General features: G+C 39.2%; 3 protein-coding genes across 4 annotated transcripts; 1 reads left to right on the top strand and 2 right to left on the bottom strand.

Annotated features, from left to right (window-relative positions):
* The first annotated feature begins 842 nt into the window (after window positions 1-842).
* lias (lipoic acid synthetase) lies at window positions 843-6,993 on the top strand. 2 transcript variants are annotated; one of them, XM_086156871.1, is made up of 11 exons: window positions 843-979; window positions 1,217-1,392; window positions 1,894-1,987; window positions 3,521-3,601; window positions 3,924-4,080; window positions 4,441-4,498; window positions 4,872-5,000; window positions 5,489-5,634; window positions 5,717-5,787; window positions 5,859-5,970; window positions 6,095-6,993. In XM_086156871.1, the coding sequence occupies exons 1-11, from the start codon at window positions 902-904 to the stop codon at window positions 6,154-6,156; spliced, it is 1,164 nt and encodes a 387-aa protein (XP_086012997.1). In that variant the 5' UTR covers window positions 843-901; the 3' UTR covers window positions 6,157-6,993. The 2 variants fall into 2 exon arrangements, with proteins under 2 accessions (XP_086012997.1, XP_086012996.1); XM_086156870.1 differs by having other exon boundaries at window positions 1,214-1,392.
* A 49-nt stretch (window positions 6,994-7,042) lies between these two features.
* On the bottom strand, window positions 7,043-13,187 carry ugdh (UDP-glucose 6-dehydrogenase). The gene is made up of 12 exons (XM_086156869.1): window positions 13,049-13,187; window positions 11,952-12,113; window positions 10,726-10,827; window positions 10,402-10,602; window positions 10,138-10,335; window positions 9,792-9,939; window positions 9,072-9,166; window positions 8,861-8,991; window positions 8,454-8,593; window positions 7,726-7,817; window positions 7,522-7,632; window positions 7,043-7,378 (listed from the first exon to the last, which is right to left on the bottom strand). Exons 2-12 carry the CDS (start codon window positions 12,111-12,113, stop codon window positions 7,268-7,270), a joined length of 1,491 nt encoding a protein of 496 aa, XP_086012995.1. The 5' UTR covers window positions 13,049-13,187; the 3' UTR covers window positions 7,043-7,267.
* A 2,149-nt stretch (window positions 13,188-15,336) lies between these two features.
* On the bottom strand, window positions 15,337-20,707 carry map9 (microtubule-associated protein 9). Its single transcript, XM_086156264.1, has 13 exons — window positions 20,262-20,707; window positions 20,081-20,171; window positions 19,017-19,532; window positions 18,680-18,894; window positions 18,478-18,580; window positions 18,187-18,254; window positions 18,023-18,081; window positions 17,403-17,562; window positions 17,149-17,235; window positions 16,882-17,043; window positions 16,670-16,815; window positions 15,821-15,956; window positions 15,337-15,653 (listed from the first exon to the last, which is right to left on the bottom strand). The coding sequence occupies exons 1-13, from the start codon at window positions 20,331-20,333 to the stop codon at window positions 15,534-15,536; spliced, it is 1,935 nt and encodes a 644-aa protein (XP_086012390.1). The 5' UTR covers window positions 20,334-20,707; the 3' UTR covers window positions 15,337-15,533.
* Between the last annotated feature and the right edge of the window lie 8 nt (window positions 20,708-20,715).

Below are 20,715 nucleotides of genomic sequence, written 5' to 3'. Positions count from 1 at the left end.
ACACTTCTACACGTAGTATCGCTAGTAGCTAATAGCATGTATTGAGATTAGCATTAGCATTCAAGCTAACGCTGAGCGGTGTCAAGTGAGGATTTTGGCGCAGGAAAGTGATGGAAAATATTGTTGCATGGTGGTATAGATAATATGTTACGCAGGGAAAACAGCTGCTGTATATTTTAAGAACGAAGCGTGTTATTATCGACTGCGGCCCTTTGAGCCAACGAAGCTGCCATTACGGCCTCACTGGAACATCCTAAGCAATGAATAAACAACGAAGTTGTTATTTCTATTATGGATCTTTTTAAGGACAAATATTCAAATGGGTGTGTAGAAAACGTCGTATTCTGTGCGTATCAGTTACTACTAAACAAAAATACATTTAGATGACAAAGATGAATGAAGATAAAGTCAGGAAGAGAAAATTTTCGTTTTCCTCACCTCGCCGGTAGCAGAGGAAAGGGGGAAGATACGACGTCACGACGTAAATGTAGTGTACGTAAGTGCCGTCATCAGGCATGGTGAATCAAACGCCGGCCAGATAATGGCTGTTGTTTTCAAGATATGAGAGTAACCCAAAGATGCAACTATGCTGCGATTAAATGTCAACTTAAAAAAGTAAGTGTCAATCCACTTACAATATTTTAGTCCCCGATCATTGACATAAGTAGTGTGTGTTTTTCATGTATTTTCCGATCCCACCCCATCTAACTGTTGGATAGTCTTAATATATATAAAGAAACAAAAAGACCATATAATAAATCTGGAATGAAAAACAAACACTTCAAGTTTCATTCTGTTGTGATTTTATTTCAGAGTATCGTTGTCACCTTAATTCACTACTTAGGCAAAAATAGTCGATCACCGAATCTGGTTTGCTAATGATAGCCTGCTAGCTAATGCCATGGCGTTTAAGCAAACTTGTGTTATTGGCAGTTTCACCAGGAACCAGTTGTGGTGGATTCACAGCTGTGGTCTGCATGTCAGTATATCCCTTCTAATCATTCAGTTTGGTAATTTATTTATTGTTTTGTATCGGTATATGTGTAAGTTTACAACAGGTAAAGGTCGCGTAACGCAGTCCGGTCGTCAAGATAGCTATGGCTCAAAACGAACTCCCCGAATTTCCTTCATCAGACTGTTGTTCTTCTCAGCAGAACTGTCTCTGTAGTGTGGTGTTACTTATAAGACTGACTTAACTGGAGTTTTTCCTCAGAAGGCTTCCACTCGCAGCCTGTCAACGGTGGCCAAGTCCTCCCCAAATCGCACCGAGTTAAAGAAAGAGGCCGTGGGTGACGACGGTCCCGACCTGCAGGACTTCATTTCCGGGGATCTGTCCGAAAAAAGCAACTGGGAACAGTACAGAGGCAACCTGAAAAGGGAGAGGGGCGAGAGGTCTGTAGGATGCTTAAACATAATACATGAATTTATAATTATTTTCAAGGATTGGCTTGATGTAATAGTGTGGCGAACTGGGGCTTAACAAAGTAACAATCGGAGTCAAGGATAAGGAGATATTAATTCAACAGACAACGAACATAGGAAACCTAGGAAATCTCTCAGCGCTAACAGTTAGCCTAAGGTTTCACTCTCCCATTATGACAACGAACGGTGCAGGTTAGTGTCATACAACGAACACGACATTGTACAATCATTCAAACAGGGAGCTCTTGGACACAGATCCAAGAGAAGCTCCCAACAGTCATCATCATCACTCCGCTGGCCGCCCCCCTCCCCACGCTACAATAGATTAGTAGGTTTTCAAATTAATTGCAACAGTTATATTGATAGGTTCAGTAAATCATTGGAGTTCAATTGATGCTCCCCGGTGTTGGCATCAGGCCTCTGGGTTGCCCTGGCTTCTCCATCAACCGGTTGTGCTGTTTATCGTCACAGGTTGCGGCTTCCCCCATGGTTGAAGACCGAGATCCCCATTGGAAAGAACTACAACAAGCTCAAGAACACATTAAGGAACCTCAACCTGCATACAGTAAGTTGGATGGTGTATTTGTCTGTAACAGTCGATTCAGGAAGTGTTTATTGTCATATGTACAGTGGAAACAGGTTTCAATGTACAAGGAAATTGTTACTTTGCTGTATGCAGCGCATTTAGATATGTATCAATAAGACATAATGATAGTGTAAACATTGTTATAAATATGAACAGTGTTGGTAGTGCAGATAAGACGTTCGAGTGCAGCTTGGTGTGCAACTCACAAAGTGCAGGTGCAAGGATGAGTGCAGTTTAAATGGACAGTAGTTCCATGTGTAGATGAGTGAACTACTGGCTGTACTGCATGTAAAGTGCAGAAAAAAAGAAGTATGAGTGTCAGCTGTTTAAGTATCTGATGGCAGTCGGGTAGAACAAGTTCTTTCGTCGTGTCGTTCTACATTTCAATTTCCTGCACCTCAGACGAGAGGCAGCTCTCCTGTGAACTTTGCGGTGGCAGATGCTCTACAGAGAAGGCGGTGAGGTTCTGGTGATTCTTTCTGCAGTCTTTACTAATTGCTGCGGACCTCTGCAGTCCAGAGCAGGGTTGCTGCCGTACCACACAGTGATTCAGCTGGTCAGGATGCTGTCAACAATTCAACTGTAGTAGCTGCTGAGGCTCTTAGGTGACATGCCAAACTTCTTCAACCTCCTTCAGTCCGTACTTAGCAGCTTTGTACTCTGTCTCATTGCTGGACCTAAATGCATGAGAGTGGACACGCAGCATGTGATGTACCTGACTGTTCAACCAAGGCTTTTGGTTGGGGAACTTGCTAACTCCTATGGTGGGCACGATGTTGTCAACACGAGTGCTGATGTACCTGGTCACGTACTCCTTGTACTCCTGTACACTGACAGAAGAGTCCCTCTGTTTGGCTGTCGTCTTTAACACATCCCAGTTGCTTGTAGCAAAACTGTCTTGCAGGATGCCCTCTGAGTCCAGGGTCCAGAGTTTGATTTCTCTTGTTACGGCTTCGGTCTGTTCCAGTCTCTGTCTGTTCGCAGTGTACAGAAACAGAAATGTGCTCTGACTGTCCAAAGTGGAGGCGGGATGCGGCCCTGTACGTGCCACAGACATTGCTGTGCATGTGGTCCAGGGTGTTCTTGTCAGTACAATATTTTAGCAATGCTATTTTCCATACATCTAATTTGTTCTGGGGGTTACCTTATTCTGCATTTCTACATTTATTTCCCAAACAGCTCAGAAATGGTTGCAAACTCTCAAACATTTTTGGCATTTTTTAGCAGCATCTGTAAATATTTAGCCAGCCACATGACCAAACAAAGACATTTCTGTATACTAAATGGAGGCTATGTTATGTGATTATGTGGAAATGTTACTTTGGCAAACCTTATGAAGAAAAAAATAGTTAATATGTATGTAGTAAAAAAAAACATGCATACTGAGAAAGTCACATATTCTTTTAAAGATACTCTTCCTTTGACCGTCTTGTTAGCCATGAATTAAAATCCTGAAAATCCGGTGCCTTTTTGCTGCATGTGAACAACAGGTATCCATTTGTGTCTGATCAGGTATGTGAGGAAGCCAGGTGTCCTAACATCGGGGAGTGCTGGGGAGGAGGAGAGTACTCAACCGCTACAGCCACCATCATGGTGAGTCTCTCCAAGTTGCGTAAAAGCATCCAAATTTTTCTGCAAAGTCGCACCTTGAAACCCAAGTTGACATACAGTATCCGCTATATCTATATTGATCATTTGAACAAGGACTTGTAGAGAACTGGAAGGAAATCAGGTGTGAAGCCCTTGCAGTTTCACATTCACTTTCTTTTAAATGGGTAATCAAATGGAATGTATAACTATTGGAATGTATAACTATTTATCAGTGTTACACCCTTAGAAAATATTCAGACATTCTACTTTATTCCAATTTTACATCGCTGAGTTTTTCTCTCTTTTTTTTTTTTGTGGTCACAAGCTGATGGGAGATACATGCACCCGCGGTTGCCGGTTTTGCTCCGTGAAGACAGCGCGCACACCCCCACCCTTGGACCCCGACGAGCCATACAACACAGCCAAGGCCATCGCAGCCTGGGGGCTTGACTACGTGGTTCTCACCTCCGTTGACAGAGACGGTAAATTGGCACTGGATTCGTAGGTGGAGAAGGACCCTCTCACAAATCCCAACTGAGTTGTTAGCTTAAAACGTTCACATTTAATAGCTTCAAAGGTACCAAAGATGTTTTTCAGAATCACAAATGCTCTATTCGCCAAGTAACTTTGCAACCACAAGGAATTTGCTTTGATTGATGGGGCCAAACAGACAACATGTAACATTTTACTTTAAAAAGAGACATTACTTCTCTTAACATAATCACTTTAGCTTCCAAGGTGTCTTTTAGTCATATTTCCTCCTGACAGGATTTAAGAAATGAAATTGTATGTATATGTTGTCAAGTTTTTATCTTTTTTTTTTTTGCTTTATTTTTTTATAGACATTGCAGATGGGGGCTCGGAACACTTCGCCAAGACTGTTTCACACCTCAGGGAGAGGTAAACTCCCACCTCCAGCTTCTCAAACAGGCCTTCAGCATTGAAGTTAAAGGTTGTGCTCATCCGTCACTGTCTCAATAAACGCTGGAAGAATTCCCTTATCGCCTGTCCACAAGGAGACTGGGAGCTAGAGCATCCCTGAAGATGTTCCTTCCTTGTTTCCCACATTCCAGTTCAGTTTCTTATTCATTTTTTGGCGTTTGTTTGATGGTACAGATTGATTCAGGAAGACATCTTTTTAACCTCGGCTTTCCAAAATTTATGTTTGATATCTGACTTTTTTAACTTCTTCCAAAAGATCCTGCTTAAGTAAAGACACCTATTGTTCATTCTTTGAACACACAGAATATGTGCAATTGTTTCCATCATTCAGGAACCCTCAGATCCTAGTTGAATGCCTGACCCCTGACTTCCGTGGTGATCTAGCCGCCGTGGAGAAGATAGCCTTATCAGGGCCGGATGTCTACGCACACAATGTGGAGACCGTTCGTGAACTGCAAAGGTATCTTAAGTGTTAAAATAGCCGCAGTCTCCCCTGGGCTCTGGGCTTCTATAAATGCAAACCCGATCATTAGACTGGTCTGTATCATGGTCAATGCTTTTGCTCTCGAAAGGATTGGCTTCCTATGGTTTGAAATGTTTTTTGAGGTATATCTCATTTTTGTAATCTGTGCATTGTACCTTGTTTGAAATTAGGGTCTTTATTTAATTAGTTCATCAGCATATATTAGTTTCCATTTATTCCTATATAAGTCAGTTTGTCAGCATTTTTCAGTCTTTATTCAGTTCATATTTGGAGTAAACTTCTCTCATGTGCAAGACCATATTCCTCTTTACGGCCAGCAGGTGATAGTAAAGGGCATGTGTGTGCACAGATACTTGCCACATCATAATATTCGCAATTGAATGTAACATTATTTGAATCTTGCGTATTTTCCTTTGAGTTTGTCAACCTTGCAATTATTCGGATCATTCCCCATCATTTTTCAGGCACGTTCGGGACCCCAGAGCAAACTTTGACCAGTCTCTTAGTGTTCTGAAGCATGCCAAGAAGGTCAAACCCACACTTCTTACCAAGACATCCATCATGCTGGGACTGGGAGAGACTGACCAACAAATACTCAATACCCTAACAGGTATGCACACTCCCTACTGACATATTGTCACATTTGACTTGACTTGATATCAAACAAAAATATCACTGATCTGATATTTCAGAGCTTCGAGACGCGGAGGTGGACTGCCTAACTCTGGGACAGTACATGCAACCCACTAAACGCCACCTTAAGGTAAGAGCATTACAAATCACACAGAAACAAACATTTGTCAAGGCACTATTGAACACTGCATTTGGGTTTAGGTGGATGAGTACATCACTCCAGAAAAGTTTGCACACTGGGAAAAAGTTGGGAATGACATGGGGTTTGTTTACACAGCCAGTGGGCCACTGGTTCGATCATCTTACAAAGCAGGTGAGAAAATCAATGGGTTAAGACCTGGTACTCAAGTCCGCCCTGAGCGATCTAATGACGCGCAAACATCTTATGGATATGAGTTTATGAGAACCATTCCTCATATATTTGTATTTTTTCATAGGTGAGTTTTTCCTGAAAAATCTGTTAAAGAAGAAAAAGGCAGAGGGCGCTACATCAGAGTAAACCCAGTGGCAGTTAAGAGGCTACCCCATTTTCCTCTCTGGACTCCACCTATGACTACATATTTACAGCCAACAATATAATAAACTTCACTGTACTGCTTTGTTGTAAGCAATAGCACCACACATACACCCAAGTGAATCCAAGTTTGATCACTGCAGCTTCAAGAAATGCGGGTAGAATTTGAACATAGGGACCATTTTGTTTTCTGGGACGTGTCCTTTGTTCCGAACTCTAGTGAAGACCTGATAAGACACGTGTAAACCTTCCAGAAGAAAATACAGCCAAATGACGTTGTAGTTGGAATTTGCCCCATTCGATGCCTTAGGGGCCCCTATCAGAGCTGCTCAACACCCTCTTTTCAGGAACTTGGCTTCAGGAGAACCTGCTGATTTTTTTGAGCCAAAGCAATTGTTTGTGAGCACTTTGATGCCGACTACTTCAGAGTTGATCCGATGAAGACTTTCACAACCCTCTTGTGCTTAAGTCTTTGAAGTGAAATTAGGAGAAACACATTTTTTCCATTTGAGAGCTCCTTTAAAATTATTTAATCAAATCAGAAAAATTTATTTGTCTCTACTCGCTTTGTGACTGACATTGCTATGACGAGGTAACTTAAAATATTTTACCACATAATTTAGTTTGAACTTTGAAGTATTTTTTTGTTGTTCATGAAACACAGTGTATCAGAGTAGGGAATGACTGTGTGGCACATACAATTTATTCATGTCTTGGACTGAGTACCTGGACAACAGCAATACAGTACCTGCTTTCGCACATGTCTATGAAACTGTTGATGAATTTGTATTTAAGAATAAAAGATATTAATTCTTGATGGTTCATCATTTCCCGTTTGGCATCATTGATGAAGAAATAAGAAAACACCCAGGACAATCAGATCATTTTATTGCATTGGCCCTTTCAGTAAATAGTCACAGATAGAGAAGACGTACCAATTAATCTACAGTAATATGATTTATAAAAACGTTGAAAAATAGTATAAAATTTAGCAGTTAAGGAAGTCTAGGAGGTATAGTAATATAGAAGGCTCACTGTCATAGCACTCCTTTAACAGTGCATGTAGAACCGGAGGAATGTTTTGGAAATGTGAGTTTTAGACTTTGGCTTTCTTGGCAGGAGGTTCACTGGTGTTGACACGGGAAGACACAGCAGCTGGAGTGTAGGGAATTCGTGTTGCAGCCACTTTCTTACCAATAGTCTCAATCTGCAGTCAGGAAAAACAAAAAAATAGACCTTGAGACTTGCCCAATGAGCTGATCAAAACCCAGGGATATCAATGAAAAATGTTCTGCCCAGGACCATTTACTATTCTACAAGTAAAACTTGTAAACAGTTCTATCCGCTCACCTGGAAGCCGATGTTCTGAAGGTCCGAGTGGAGGTGGTCCAGAACTCTGCGACCATCAAAAATGAATGCTGGCTTCAGCATTTTCTTGTATATTCTTTCATAGTCCAGTTCCTGTGACGCAATTATGAGGATTTCATTAATCTTTGGAATCTTTGTCTAAGATGATACCGTTGATGATCTTGTCATTGTTACATGGATTGTTACCTTAAACATGTCCCACTCCGTGCAGATGACCAGTGCATGTGCACTCTGGCATGCCTCATAAGGGTCTGAGGTTACAGTCACCAGCTCAGACACTGTGTCAAAAAAAATAAAATAATATTTTTAGATGACTGTCATAGTTCAGGGAAGGATTGTATTTTTTGTTCTTGGGTGCCACAACACTTAAATAACAGCTTAACTCAGGCCATTCAAATAACTTGAATGAATAGAATAAGTAATTATAATTGAATGACCAAAAAACATTTTTTTTGATAAGAATGTCAAAACTAATGCTTTGAACCTGACTGCTGCCAGAAATTAAAGCTTTTTTTCAGTGCTCCTGATTCACATGTATTTGTTTTAAGCCATGTATATTTCGAGCCCAGGGTTAATTTAGTATACAGATAGTCAGTCAGGTTTTCTGACAAATTTGCTATGTGAGTAAAGGTTGCAGGTAATGACTACTTTTGGTGTGTCTGGGTAGGTTAAGATTAAGTTATATTGAATTGAGCCACATGCCTTACTATCACAATGTACTGTAATTGACCACTCCCTTTCATCAACCATCAAACTATCTGTATTTTGAACTATTTACCAATCTGTTAACTGGCCAGATATGGTTTTAGTCACTGTATGGCCACATCTTTTGAAGCAAACTTCCACAGGAATACATACAGAGTATCAGCTTATTGTAGTTTCACTGTAAAGTTAATACACACAAGCAAACACACCTCTTTCTGGATTGTCTTCAGAAATGTTGGGCTGAGATAGGTCATGAATTATTTGTTCCTTAAGAACCTTGGGGTCATAGATGAACAGCTTGGCTCCTTCATCCATCAGATACTTAGAGATGTAGATACTGGATGACTCTCTGCAACACAGTAACTCAGAGTCAGTGTCCATTCTGGGTGATGGTTCACTGCAGTGCACTGGATGGTGTGTATAAAGAATGACAAAGGGTGTATGTTTTGGGCAACATTAATAGTTAATGTCTGAAAGGGCTCTTGAGAATTTTCACACAATGCAAGGTTTATAATTAATGTGAAAACTGTTTAAAAGCAAGTCATTGGAGAGAGGGAGGGAGAAACATCTACGGGGTGGGAGATCTTGTGGAATGACAACCTGAGAAGCAGCTGACCTTGTGTCACCAGTATCTTTTTTGAAGGAGAAGCCCAAAAGGGCGATTTTTTTGCCAGTGACCGTGTTAAAGAGACAGTCGATGATCCTGCAGGCGAACCGCCGCCTCTGGTACTCATTCATGTCGATGACCTGAGAAAATTGCAAGGAAAAAAGGTTAACAGGGCAGTGATGCCTCTGCAAAAGATGAAATACATGACGTTGCCTGTCACCTGCTGCCAGTATGAAGCCACCTCTGGCAGGTTGAGGGCTTCACAGAGATACACCAGATTCAACACATCCTTCTGGAAACAGCTTCCACCAAACCCTAGTCAGGCAGTTACAGAGACAGACACTTTGAAATCATGTACAACATGAGATTTTCATTCAAAATATTTTGGAAACACAAGAAACCAAATATAAAGATGGTAAACAAAAAGGCAGTAAATCATCTCACTCAACAAATACTATAAATGAAAAAAAATGCCAATAATGGCAGTGTTTGTCTTGTCTTTGTGACGTGTATTATTGTGATCATGGCTGGATCTGCTGTGCTGACATTCCAGGCAGCTTCATTGCAAATAAATGTTAACTATCAAATTATTGTATTAAAACATTTGACACAGGCATTCATAATTACAAGGAGTTAAGTTTTCATTCAATTCTACCTGTCATAAATGTCCCAGCATTTTCACTGGTTTTCTTCCAGCACATGAATGAGACAGTTTTTAAAATAATCTCTAAAGTCCAAGTTATGCAGTGTCTCGATATTTTTAGCTCAAGACTCACCGATTAGACTCACCTGGGGTGAATGTTTTATCTTAATATTACCGTGTTCTGTTTATTGTCTTCCTTGATTTTGTACATTTTGATGTGTTTTTTTTTTTTGATTGTCTTTGAAAAGTACCCACAGCGCTACATAAAATACAATTACATACTAAGATAACTCTTACCCACGCTGGCTTTGAGGAACTTGCTGCCTATTCTCTGGTCCATGCCGATCGCCTTTGCAACTTCTTCTACATCAGCTCCCGTTGCCTCACACAGAGCACTTATACTGTTAATGCTGCTTATTCTCTGGGCAAGGAATGCATTGGCTGCCTACAAAAAAAAAAAAAGGACATTTTTTTTTTAGATTTAAGAACTGAAACATAATGCATGAACTAAACTAAAACTATTGATAAGGAGTGAAAATTTAACACCTCTGATGTTCTTCATTTTCAGCAAACCTATGAAAGTTTTTTTTAATTCATTATGTTAAATTTTATGTTCAAGTGCTGTAGATATTGTTACACACACCAGTTTAGACAGCTCAGATGACCACGTATTGGTGGTGATAATTCGTGCCTTAGGGACCCAGTGTTCATACACAGCACACAGTGCTCGGATTGCCCTTTGACCCTCGGCTGTCTCGTCCCCGCCAATCAGGACGCGGTCTGGCTCCTTCAGGTCCCGCACAGCTGTTCCTTCAGCAAGGAATTCGGGGTTGGACAACACCTGAAGCACAATTTCATCTTTAGAGGAGCACTGATCAGACATTCAAGCTTTTCCAATAATACCCACTTGTAGGTTGAGGCTGGGTTTGGTGTTTGCATCAAATATTCGTCGAATGCTTTCAGCAGCTCGCACTGGGACAGTACTTTTCTCTGTGACAATCTTGTATCCATCAGACACCTCGACAATCCGTCGAGCACACGCTTCGATGAACTTGAGGTCGGCTGCACGGCCCTTTCCCATGCCATATGTCTTGGTTGGGGTGTTAACCTGGATTAAGGGTACAACAGAATACTGATGTGATATTGTTTGGATATTTCCATGGCAAATTGCAAAGCAGGAAACATGGCTGTGCTGATTAATTGTATGACCAGGGGCGACAGAAAGACTCACAGAGATAAAAACAAGGTCTGCATCCCTGATGGCTGAGTCAATGTCTGTTGAGAAAAACAAATTTTTCCCTCTACATGATTCAACTACATCTTTCAGCCCTGGCTGTGGGTGGAGAGAAAGGGAGATCATTAGTGAAGAATGTGAAGAAATGCAGCCTTATAGAAATACACTGTATAAAAAGAACACAATGACTTGTCATTATTAACTGGCCTTCCCATCAATCATCATGATGATGTCACAACTTGTAGCTACAGTTGATATGGAGAAGATGAAAACAATGAACCATCTGGAAGTAATTTACACGTTGTTTGAGCCTTGGTGAAGCATTTTTTCTTCAAAGCATTTATTTTCAAACTTGATGGAGAGTAGTGTTATACTCAGTGAAAATCTGGATATTTTTACATTTGTGAACACACCCAGAAGTGACACATTACCAAATCTGTTACTCAGAGAAGGCATTAAAACACTGCTTTTCAGCCTGACGCAAGTCATAGGGACATTTACGGACATTTCATCATGGTTCACTCAAAGGCGAGAAACAGACACTCAACACGCACATGGCATTTTAGTCAGTCATACCATTTCAACATCCTTGATTCTGTTTTAAGATTTAAACAAAATTAAGTGGTCTCCTAAATTGTGTCATGACAATAAACCATGTGAAACTGTTAATCTATCCCAGCAGGGAGTAATTTCAATTTGGAATTGGGTAAAGTTTTGATGGAGTGTTAGGAAAACATGGTAATTGAACCAGCTACATATAGCATATAGGAACTGATCACTCTCTTGATAAATCTTTAAGACTTGCTGATAAGTCTTTCTGATTGCAATACATGTTAAAAACTGCTCTTAAGTGTACAAGACTATCCTCTTTGTTTCACTGTGTTTCATTCTACTTAAAAATTCTATGACTTTAACCAGACCGTATTATTGATAAATGCATAACTAAGTATTTTTTGATCATATATTCTGATAGAATCATAATGGTGAATATGAAAAAAGTGCTAAGTTATGAAACTTTAAAATCAATAAATCAACATGAAAATAAAGGGTTTTTTATGTTGTAGAACACAAGAGAAAGGAATTACAAGAAGCAAATCAAAAGAAACAAATTACTTTGTACAGGATACGAAAATATTTAATATAATAGTTGTGATAAATCTATCCTGTGTGTATATGAGTGTGTATCCTTTAACCAACCAAACCATAAGTTTATTGTACTGTACCTCATATATGGGAAGGGTTACTGAGTTCCAGGCTCCGATACGGGACTCGTTGACATCCACAACGGTCACAGTGATCTCTGGACACATCTGTGCTATCACACTACATGTTGGGCCCCCCACATATCCAGCTCCAATGCAACAGATCCTCTTTATCTGAAACATCTGCAAAGGCACAATATAGATCAGGGGTGTCAAAGTCAAGGCCAGATGAGGTGCATGAACGGGTTTTATCCGGCCCGCAAAGCTAAAAGAAACCGGGTAACGGGTGAATTGAACAATAGGTACATTAACAGTAGTTAATATGTCATGATTTTACCTGTCCCTCCCACTTAAGAATAGATTTTCTTCCATGTTGCCCCTGCGCTAAAATAAGTTTGACAGCCCTGATATAGATGAACAGTTTACTACAAGCAACTCCAAGCCACGACTATCACGCACTGGTAATAACCACTTTCCATCCATTTTCAGAGACTTTTCTGCCTTTCATAGCTTTTCAATGAACCTAATGTGTCAGTTTGTCAAACAGGTTTCTCTGGAAAGTCAAGGTATGGGTTATTCTTTATAATTTTTCCTCATTACTTTATCCTCTCTATAAATCTGTTGATCTGTAAGTTAAGTCATACTGAAAAAGAAAAAAAACAAAGGCCGATGTGATTTATAATGACAGATTTTTTTATATTAAATGACAACATGAATTTATAAGAAAAGGCAAGAGGTGATGTCAGACGTCAAAAGGTAAGTAACATGATACATAAATATGATAAATGTTTATCAATACCTGCCCTGTAAGTCACAAAGCCACGTTACCAGTCGCACCGGTATATCCTAGTAGCGAAGAAAAGAACCTTTCATCGCACAAGCTCTGACGGAAACTCATTAAAATTTGCTGCTTTACAGGTTTTAAGTGCGATGGACTTCAAAGTGAGAGTATGACAGGAGAAAGGAAACTACAAGAAAAAAAACACGGGTTGACAAGGTAAAATCTATGCTAACTGACCGTCAGGTTAGACGCAAGAAGTGAACGGAATAAATGAATGAATGAGTGTATTATTGGGGCGAGCTAGCAAGCTAGCCTCGACATGCTAACACCTCCTTACCTTTGCCAACTCGACAGTCTCTGAACTTCAGGAATGCAGATGATGTTAGCTCGTCTTTAACAGCTCCCGTCCGACAGACGTGGATTCCGGAGGGCTGGCGTTATTTCTAAAGCAACTGCTGTCTTAAACGGGGTGGCGCCGATAAAAGACGAGACAATTTACACCAAATGGGCTTCTTCTTAACTTTCTTTACACTTCTGCCTCCCCCTCCACCACACAGGAGTACTTATGTGGGAAAGACACATCGCAGTCTTATTCACAACGCATCGGCGGAAGACGGACTTCCTGTCTGAGACTACCAGAATAAAAGCTTAGCGCTTACCTTATTTTCCGTCGCTTAGTATAAAACAAAATGATCTAAAAGCAACGCAATCATCAATCTACAAAGTCACTCTTTTTTAATATCTCACGAAAATGCTTTATATGTTTAGAATGTCTCACAGTTTCAGGAGCCTGGGGAGCAGTTTTTTTTTAAGCGAGCATTCATTTAAGGTCTCCCGCATCTGTTTTTCATTATATCAATTTCCTTTTTTTTCTTCAACTCCTTGATGCAACTACTTTTGTTCACCCTTTTATTGTTATTGATTGGTGATAAGAATAATAAACAATTAATTCATAGTGCCATGCAAGGGTGAAACGTGTATTTTTTAGATAATTAAACCCAAATACAAAGAACAAATCAAAATGATTAGATGATGTCAAAAGCGCATACCAAAGGGATAGAGGGTATAAAGAAAGTGCCTGTGGAGGTTCTCAGTGATCCAGGTCATGGTCAATTTTCGTCAAAATCCTCTTCTTGCTACGAGAAGTATATTTATATTAAGAAAATGTTGTCCGGATTGAATTATTGTGAAATTTTTTGACTCAATGAAGGAATTTAAGAACAAAACATTATAATTGGGCAAGCATTAGATTTTAACTCAAATCCATACTACTAAACACTGTGGAGCAGTAAATCACTATAAAATTAAAAAAAAAGAAGTTGCACAACAACTGTAACCTCATAATAAGGCTCCCTGGCTATAATAAAGCATTCCATGGGAATAGAAACCATTGCAGGGGACTACAAAAGACACAGTGAGAGAAATCATTATATATTGCAAAATAGTACCAAATGTTGCAAGGATAGCTTAAAAAAAATTAAACCACCGCTGAGGGTCTACAGGGATGCAGAGGTTTGGGGTTTCATGTAATGGAATCTATCCCTGAGTTACACAATTACACAGATACTTGTCAAAATTAAAAACCTCCTTTCACCCATGCTCCTCCTTAAACTTGACACCCCCCATGTTTGCACACTATGCAAGGGAAAAACCCTGAACCCACACAAGGACCCACACGACTGGCACTTCTCTCTTTTACCCCCAAAACAGGCGGTAAGTAACACCCAGAATGAGGAGCAGTTTCTTGCCCCCGGTCAGAGACTGGTGACTATATCAACTCAGCTCTCCCCAACCCAATTATATATACACACACACACATGCACACACACAAACAAAACAATGCAAAGTATGCAAAATCTATTGTACTTTGATCCTTCAGGGAGTTTACCTTTGCAAATTTCTCTGTAAATGATATCTAATTTTGGGTAACTAACCAGTCCACATTATGTTTTCTATCTGTTTATGTGAGCACTGTGTACTCTGGAAACTTCTTCTGTTTTGGAAAAAAAAAAAAAACAATTACCTGAATGCAAAGAGGAAAATTATTAGAAATTGGTTGATCAGATTGTGCTAAAAGATGGCTGGTTTGTCATAATAGGACAAATAAAACAATACTCCTGATTTAAGGCAATTTTTTTTGCTCAAATATCCAATTATGTCTAGTATCTGAGGGTCAAAAGACAATTTCAGCATGTTGCCCACTAAAATTAAATTTTTTGGCCATTATTTATTTACTGTAATATTTTCAACCACAATGTAACATTTCTTGTTAATCTAACTGAAAGCTAATGGGACTATAATTATCTTAAATTACGTCTAGTGGGAACTAGCGTCCATGTCAGGGAACAAATGTTTTTTTTTTTTTAGTTCAATTTTCCAGTGGAAAGAAAACACAATTTTCAAAATTCAACATAAAGTGCAATAAGGTATATTGATGACAATAAAATACCATCATGTATTAATCTCCAAAGTGACGTTAGGTACAAATCTTTTTGTAAAAGCCGAATATTGTATAAAACTCCACAGCTATTGTTACAAATGACTGCATGATGTCAGCCTTAGATTCAATATTGACAGTTTGTGATCCATGAACAGACACCGTATGACGTTTTTTTAAGAGTCTGGTTTATTGTTACACATCACAAACCATATGAAAAAAATCTATATCAAAATGTAACAAAAATATAAGATTCAATTAAATATCATTAATTTAGTTAAAAACACAACCATCTGTCTTTGGTCAAAAAAATTGTACTATCTAAAATGCAGTAGGCATGGGAAAACAGATGTCAAAAAATACTATGTAACATTTACATATAAATCTATTTTCGATATGGGATTGTTTTATTGGGAGGGCTCCAAGGTGGGGGGGGGCTGTCTTGTAGTATCACTTTTATACGTCTTTCTTCTCTCTTTCTCTGCTGTTCCCGGTCTTTCTTTGTCTGTTTTAAGAAAGAAAATTAAAGACCGGTGATGGACAAAGCCAAGCTGGCCATTCAACACACAGTAATTATGTAGAAATCACACAACAGGCATTGGTGAGAGACAGGACCATCTGTCTGTGCAACACATCGGCAAGAAAAGCTGGTTAAAAGATGACTTTACTTACTAGCCAGTGCTCGTAGGTCTCTAAAGCTAACTTTTCTCTCTCTTCTTGCTTGTATCGATCCACCTCTATTCGGTTTCTATTTTCCTTTCGCTCCTTTATGACTTTGTTGTGCAGGATATCTTTCTTCTTTTCGCACCTGCAGCAGATTTAAGAAAAAAACAGATTGCATTGTTGTAGATGTGGTTTGGTAATGACAGGTGGATATCCAACTTTGATTGCCATTTTGGGCAAATTGTGTTCATGTCATAGGTGCAATTTGGTGATAAAAAAAATAACCACGGCCCAAAAAACACAAGTTGAAATAAAGAGAACAACAGGAATAATACAATTTTATTTATTTGAATTATCACTAATTTCACCAATTTCACTGGTAGCATTTTCTGGCTATGTCCACTCAGTGGTTCACAAAACCCATTAGACTAGTTTAAACAGGAACTGGGCTCCTGACCAGTTGTAAGGTGTTCTTACCACACCCAACAGACTTTCCATTGAGAAGAAGACCTCTTCTGGAAGAGTCTGAGCCACATAACTAACCATATTAAACCTTCAATTTAACAATTTTTTTTACCCCAGCAGTGTGAAGGAAATAGGTTTATGTCTACAAAGCATCAATAAAACCTAAAGGTTTTACACTTTGCTACTTTGTAAAATGCACTTATATCCAGGGCCCAAAGATTAGTAAGTATCTGATAAATTATGAGAAACAGTACAAAATACTTTTCCATTATGTCACTGATAATTTCCCTTGCCTTTAAACACACTTCTGTTAAAAGCTCTCTTGACCCATAGAATGATGCCTTACTTTTTCAAGCAACAAATGAATAAAGATGAAGGTCAATTTACACTAACCAGTTGGAAAAGGCGGATGTGCTGGTCTGTTTCCTTGCCTCCTCCTCCTCCAGTTTTTCCAGATGAAGTTTTCTTTCAGCTTCTCGTTGTTGTCTGTACTTTTCTCGGAGTAAATGATCATGATCAAGTTTCCATCTTTCAAACACCTGAACAACAACATATAGATTAACAAAAGCTACACTCAGTTAGTTATATTTATTAATTCATGTTACCTGTTTTGCAGATTGCCTTTTTTCTTCCCTTTCCTCCATCAGTCTTTTTTCCATTTTAGTAATGTTTTTCTTTTCTTTGGCTATTGCTTTAAGACTCTCTGCTTTCTTTTCTTTCCAAGCCTCATACGATGCAACTGCATCTTCCTTTTTAGCTTCTTCTTCCTGTTTGTTTTTGTAATAAAGGAAGCAATGTCTTCATGTATAAAAGTGAATGAAATTCTGATAGAACTCAGTCAATGGTTTATTGGCAGAACTCGGGTTAATCACCTTTCTCTTTTTTTCTCTCAGAACTTCTTCGTTCTTTATCAACTCCATGTTCTCTCTCAATTTCTCCTTTTTCTTTTTGAGCCACTCCTGAGAGAAGAAGGATATTGCAGTCACAGACATTGCTAGTTAGGTATTCTAACAGCCGATGCTTAGATAAACACGTGAAACCAACTGGGTAGCGTTTACTGTGTAAGTAAAAGTTCAATACTTCAGGCAAAACATGATTTACAAGAATAAACATAAAACACACCCACCTGGTAAATAGCTGCTCGAAGGGAATCCACTGCTTGTGGCTGAGACTCTTGTGACACTTTGCAATCCAGTACTTTAAGAGCTCCCAAATATTTTGATTCCACTTTCTTGGAATGCTGACTCTGCGGTCTCAGCGAGGTCTTGGATTGAGAATTTAAAGTCCTGAGTGAAATAAATCAGAACTTAATCAGAAATGATTCTTTATAGGTGAATGCTGGTTAACACTAAAGAAATCTGCTTATGGAAGCAAAATGATTTTCACACTAAACTGACAGGAAAATCACATGATACTGTATTTATACACATATCATATCCAGAGAATTTTTGAGGGTGATTGTGTCAAATGGATAAACCAAGTCAGTTTTATCCAAATTATTTATTTGGCAAAATTGTATTCAGACATGAGTAATACATTGTATTTGACTAAATATAGCATGTTAAAAGTTTTTAAGACTATGGCATAGATTAGACAGACGAGGTATGAGGACATTAATTAATAAATGTGATATTTTGGTTTGGAGGCTGAGGGTTGACTTTCGGTTAATCAAAGTGAAGTCTCTCTGTCAGACCGACATTTTAATTTACTGCCAAGTTGTCAAGCTATTTCTTGCAGGATACTTACGTGTTATCACATTTATCATCTAAGACGCTAACTTGAGTGGTTGAGAAATCCCTTGAATTCTGAAAAAAAGTAGCGCTATTACACAAAGCTTAAATTAACAGGAAAATGTATTTCAAGGACCCAGCAAAGGATTGATTAAACCAAAGTCATGCCTGGTGTCTTACATTTAATGCCACAAATGATGAAGAGTACCTCCTCTCTTGACCTTTGCTGTCATCTGATATGATGTCATCTTCAAAAAAAAAAAAAAGGGTTAAATGGGTCATGAAAAGGTACTGTATCGATCACTAGACCATATGAGCTCCCTAAAAAGTTGTTCCAGACATGAATTTGCTCCAAAAATCACATTATTATAGCATGAAAGCATTTGAGACTTGTCGGAATGCCCTTTGGGATACTTTCCTTCATTACACATTACACTCATTACATTTGTTTAATTTGTTGTCAGGGGTTACCTCTGGATGGAAAGTCATCTGTGGAAACCGTGAAGGGGTATGACTGCTCAGTCTTAGAGGAAGAAGACTTGCTACCTGCATCAGCATGCTCCCCATCTGTCCACTAAGATATAAGATAACTTAAGACAAATACACCAATTAGAACACCTTAGAGAAAGCTCTGGCTACACGTGAAGGTGAACAATCAAACAGTAAGACACACTTGTGGACTGCAGCTCCCTACTGCTGTTCTGTCAGGAGATGAGACATCGGGAAAACTGCTGAATGCATCAGTCGAGAGCTGAATAGACAAGGAGGAGGTCTGGGGCCTGCTGACCTCCTGAGACTCTGCATCTTCAGCTGTCTTTTCTGTTGTGTGGCGACTCAAACCCAGAGTCCTTTGCCTGGGCTTGGGTTTGGGTGGCTCCCGCTCAGGGCCTTAAAAAATCAAAGTTAAGTAGGTTTATCACCATCCATTTTCAATGGAAGGGCTGGGCTTATCCTGATCTCAGTAACATATAATGTGTTATTTATTTCAAACACATAAGTGAAAAAAATACCTGCTAATAAAGCATCCCTTGCTGACGGCATTAGGGTGTCCTCCTCTCCTGTTTTCTCTTCAATTCCGGAAATACCAGGAGCGGGAGACTCAATCGCACTGCTGTCTGATGCTACCGGCAGTGGCAAGTCTAGCGTGTCATCTGATGTATGATATGACAAAGATGTCTTTAAGTTGTCTGCTGTACTTTGAGGATCTGTAGATTCCCCGTCATTGCTTGTACAGAGTATGTCATCTTTATGGGTATCTGTAGAGTGCTGTGACAAATATGGATGCTTGTAACTACTGCTGCTATTATTTGAGTAGTCTGCTGGCTCCTCTTCACATGGCTGTGGTGTCACTGTGTCTTCCACAGGAGATGGCTTTTCTTTGGTTTTCAGGAATGAAACTCTCTTTTTTGTTCCATTTTTACTGTCATCACCTGAGAGGTTGAAGTCATTGAATTTTGTTTTACTCTTCTCGGCCTTGAATATGTCAGATCTCTTTTTTCTGGATTTTATCAGCTGATTCAAGAAATCTGTGAAATATAGAAATGGATAGAGTAAGACAATTAAATGGTATCTTTATCAACAGAGAATAACACAACCATGATCACTTGAGGCAGATTGAGTGACTGGGTTAAAATTCAAAACAAAGAAAATTTAGATGATCTAATGTTTGGGCTGTGTCATTCTGAGGTGTGAGATACATGCATATATCATCTATTAAGCTTGTGTACACTGAACAATGTCACAATGTTCCTTTAATGAAAAATATGAAAGACTCTTTTTCCTTTGTTGCCGCAATATAAGGAGAGATAAGCAAAATTGTATATTTAATTGTATATGCTGTGCTTTAGAATTTTGATTTTTTTTTTCAATTTTTTGGACGTTTTTGATCCTGAATAAACGCTTCTTGAAATTTCTTGAAAATTCTAGAAATTTAGAGTGAAATGTAAATATCGCTCCCCTTTTGTACGTCAGTATTAACCCGGGACACCCGTGCACGTCTCAAAATGGCGTTTTGCGTTTTTTATCCATTAAGCCATTGAGGGAAGCTAATACTTATTGTGTTTGTTGATCTCACCGTCTTCGTCGTCGTCGAACTCCTCGGCGAAAGAGTACAATTGTGTTCTCGCTTTTCTGGCCCGAGCAGAGACCGCAGCCTGAAGCTCATCCTGTAACGACGGAGTATCGGCATTGTGTCGCCAGGGGCAAACAAGTGTAACAATGTAACAGAATTTCTATTCATTTTAATTTTTTTTTACCTGAAAAGTCGTTCTCCTCGTTGATTTCCGACTTGTTGTGTAGGCCAGTGTACCGAGTTCAAGGTCCGTCATTTTATATTCCGACTGTTTCGTTCATTGGCATTCTAGCTACAGTTTGCTATCTTCATAAAATTGTTATTACGCATTCCTTGCCCGTGTATTGGTTTTTATTTATGTGTTATTTACTTCAAAATGACGATTGTCGCACTTGATAATAGTTTATGGTCTCTTAAATGCCAGATATAGCGGGCTAGCTTACTGACTTGTTGACGGTAACCATGGATGATTGTACACCAGCAAGCGTAACCCAGGGAGACGTAGTGTTCCGGGTACACTTAATGCGCATGCGCACAGATTCGACGATTACGTCTCTTTTAGATCTGTGATCTATTACAATGCACATCGTTCTTTCCATTTGGTAGTCGTTTGAGCTTTCCAAAAATGCCAATGAAGG

The sequence above is a fragment of the Fistularia commersonii genome, chromosome 12 (genome assembly GCF_037954325.1).
Source record: "Fistularia commersonii isolate RoL2024-O1a breed Wild chromosome 12, RoL_Fcom_v1.0, whole genome shotgun sequence".
Classification (NCBI taxonomy): domain Eukaryota; kingdom Metazoa; phylum Chordata; class Actinopteri; order Syngnathiformes; family Fistulariidae; genus Fistularia; species Fistularia commersonii.
The sequence above is the reverse complement of the archived record's forward strand: the minus strand, read 5'-3'. Positions and strand labels throughout refer to the sequence as shown.

What these genes read in the sequence shown, in the direction of transcription:
- lias (XM_086156870.1), top strand. Translation starts at nt 902, where the DNA reads ATGGCGTTTAAGCAAACTTGTGTTATTGGCAGTTTCACCAGGAACCAG. An exon ending in GTTTCACACCTCAGGGAGAG is followed by an intron (nt 4,499 to 4,871) that starts GTAAACTCCCAC and finishes TCCATCATTCAG; the next exon opens with GAACCCTCAGATCCTAGTTG. An exon ending in AATACTCAATACCCTAACAG is followed by an intron (nt 5,635 to 5,716) that starts GTATGCACACTC and finishes CTGATATTTCAG; the next exon opens with AGCTTCGAGACGCGGAGGTG.
- ugdh (XM_086156869.1), bottom strand. Translation starts at nt 12,113, where the DNA reads ATGTTTCAGATAAAGAGGATCTGTTGCATTGGAGCTGGATATGTGGGG. An exon ending in TAACCCTTCCCATATATGAG is followed by an intron (nt 10,828 to 11,951) that starts GTACAGTACAAT and finishes CTCCACCCACAG; the next exon opens with CCAGGGCTGAAAGATGTAGT. An exon ending in GTTCCTCAAAGCCAGCGTGG is followed by an intron (nt 9,167 to 9,791) that starts GTAAGAGTTATC and finishes CTGCCTGACTAG; the next exon opens with GGTTTGGTGGAAGCTGTTTC.
- map9 (XM_086156264.1), bottom strand. Translation starts at nt 20,333, where the DNA reads ATGACGGACCTTGAACTCGGTACACTGGCCTACACAACAAGTCGGAAA. An exon ending in AAGGGATGCTTTATTAGCAG is followed by an intron (nt 18,895 to 19,016) that starts GTATTTTTTTCA and finishes TGATTTTTTAAG; the next exon opens with GCCCTGAGCGGGAGCCACCC. An exon ending in TAGGGAGCTGCAGTCCACAA is followed by an intron (nt 18,581 to 18,679) that starts GTGTGTCTTACT and finishes CTTATATCTTAG; the next exon opens with TGGACAGATGGGGAGCATGC.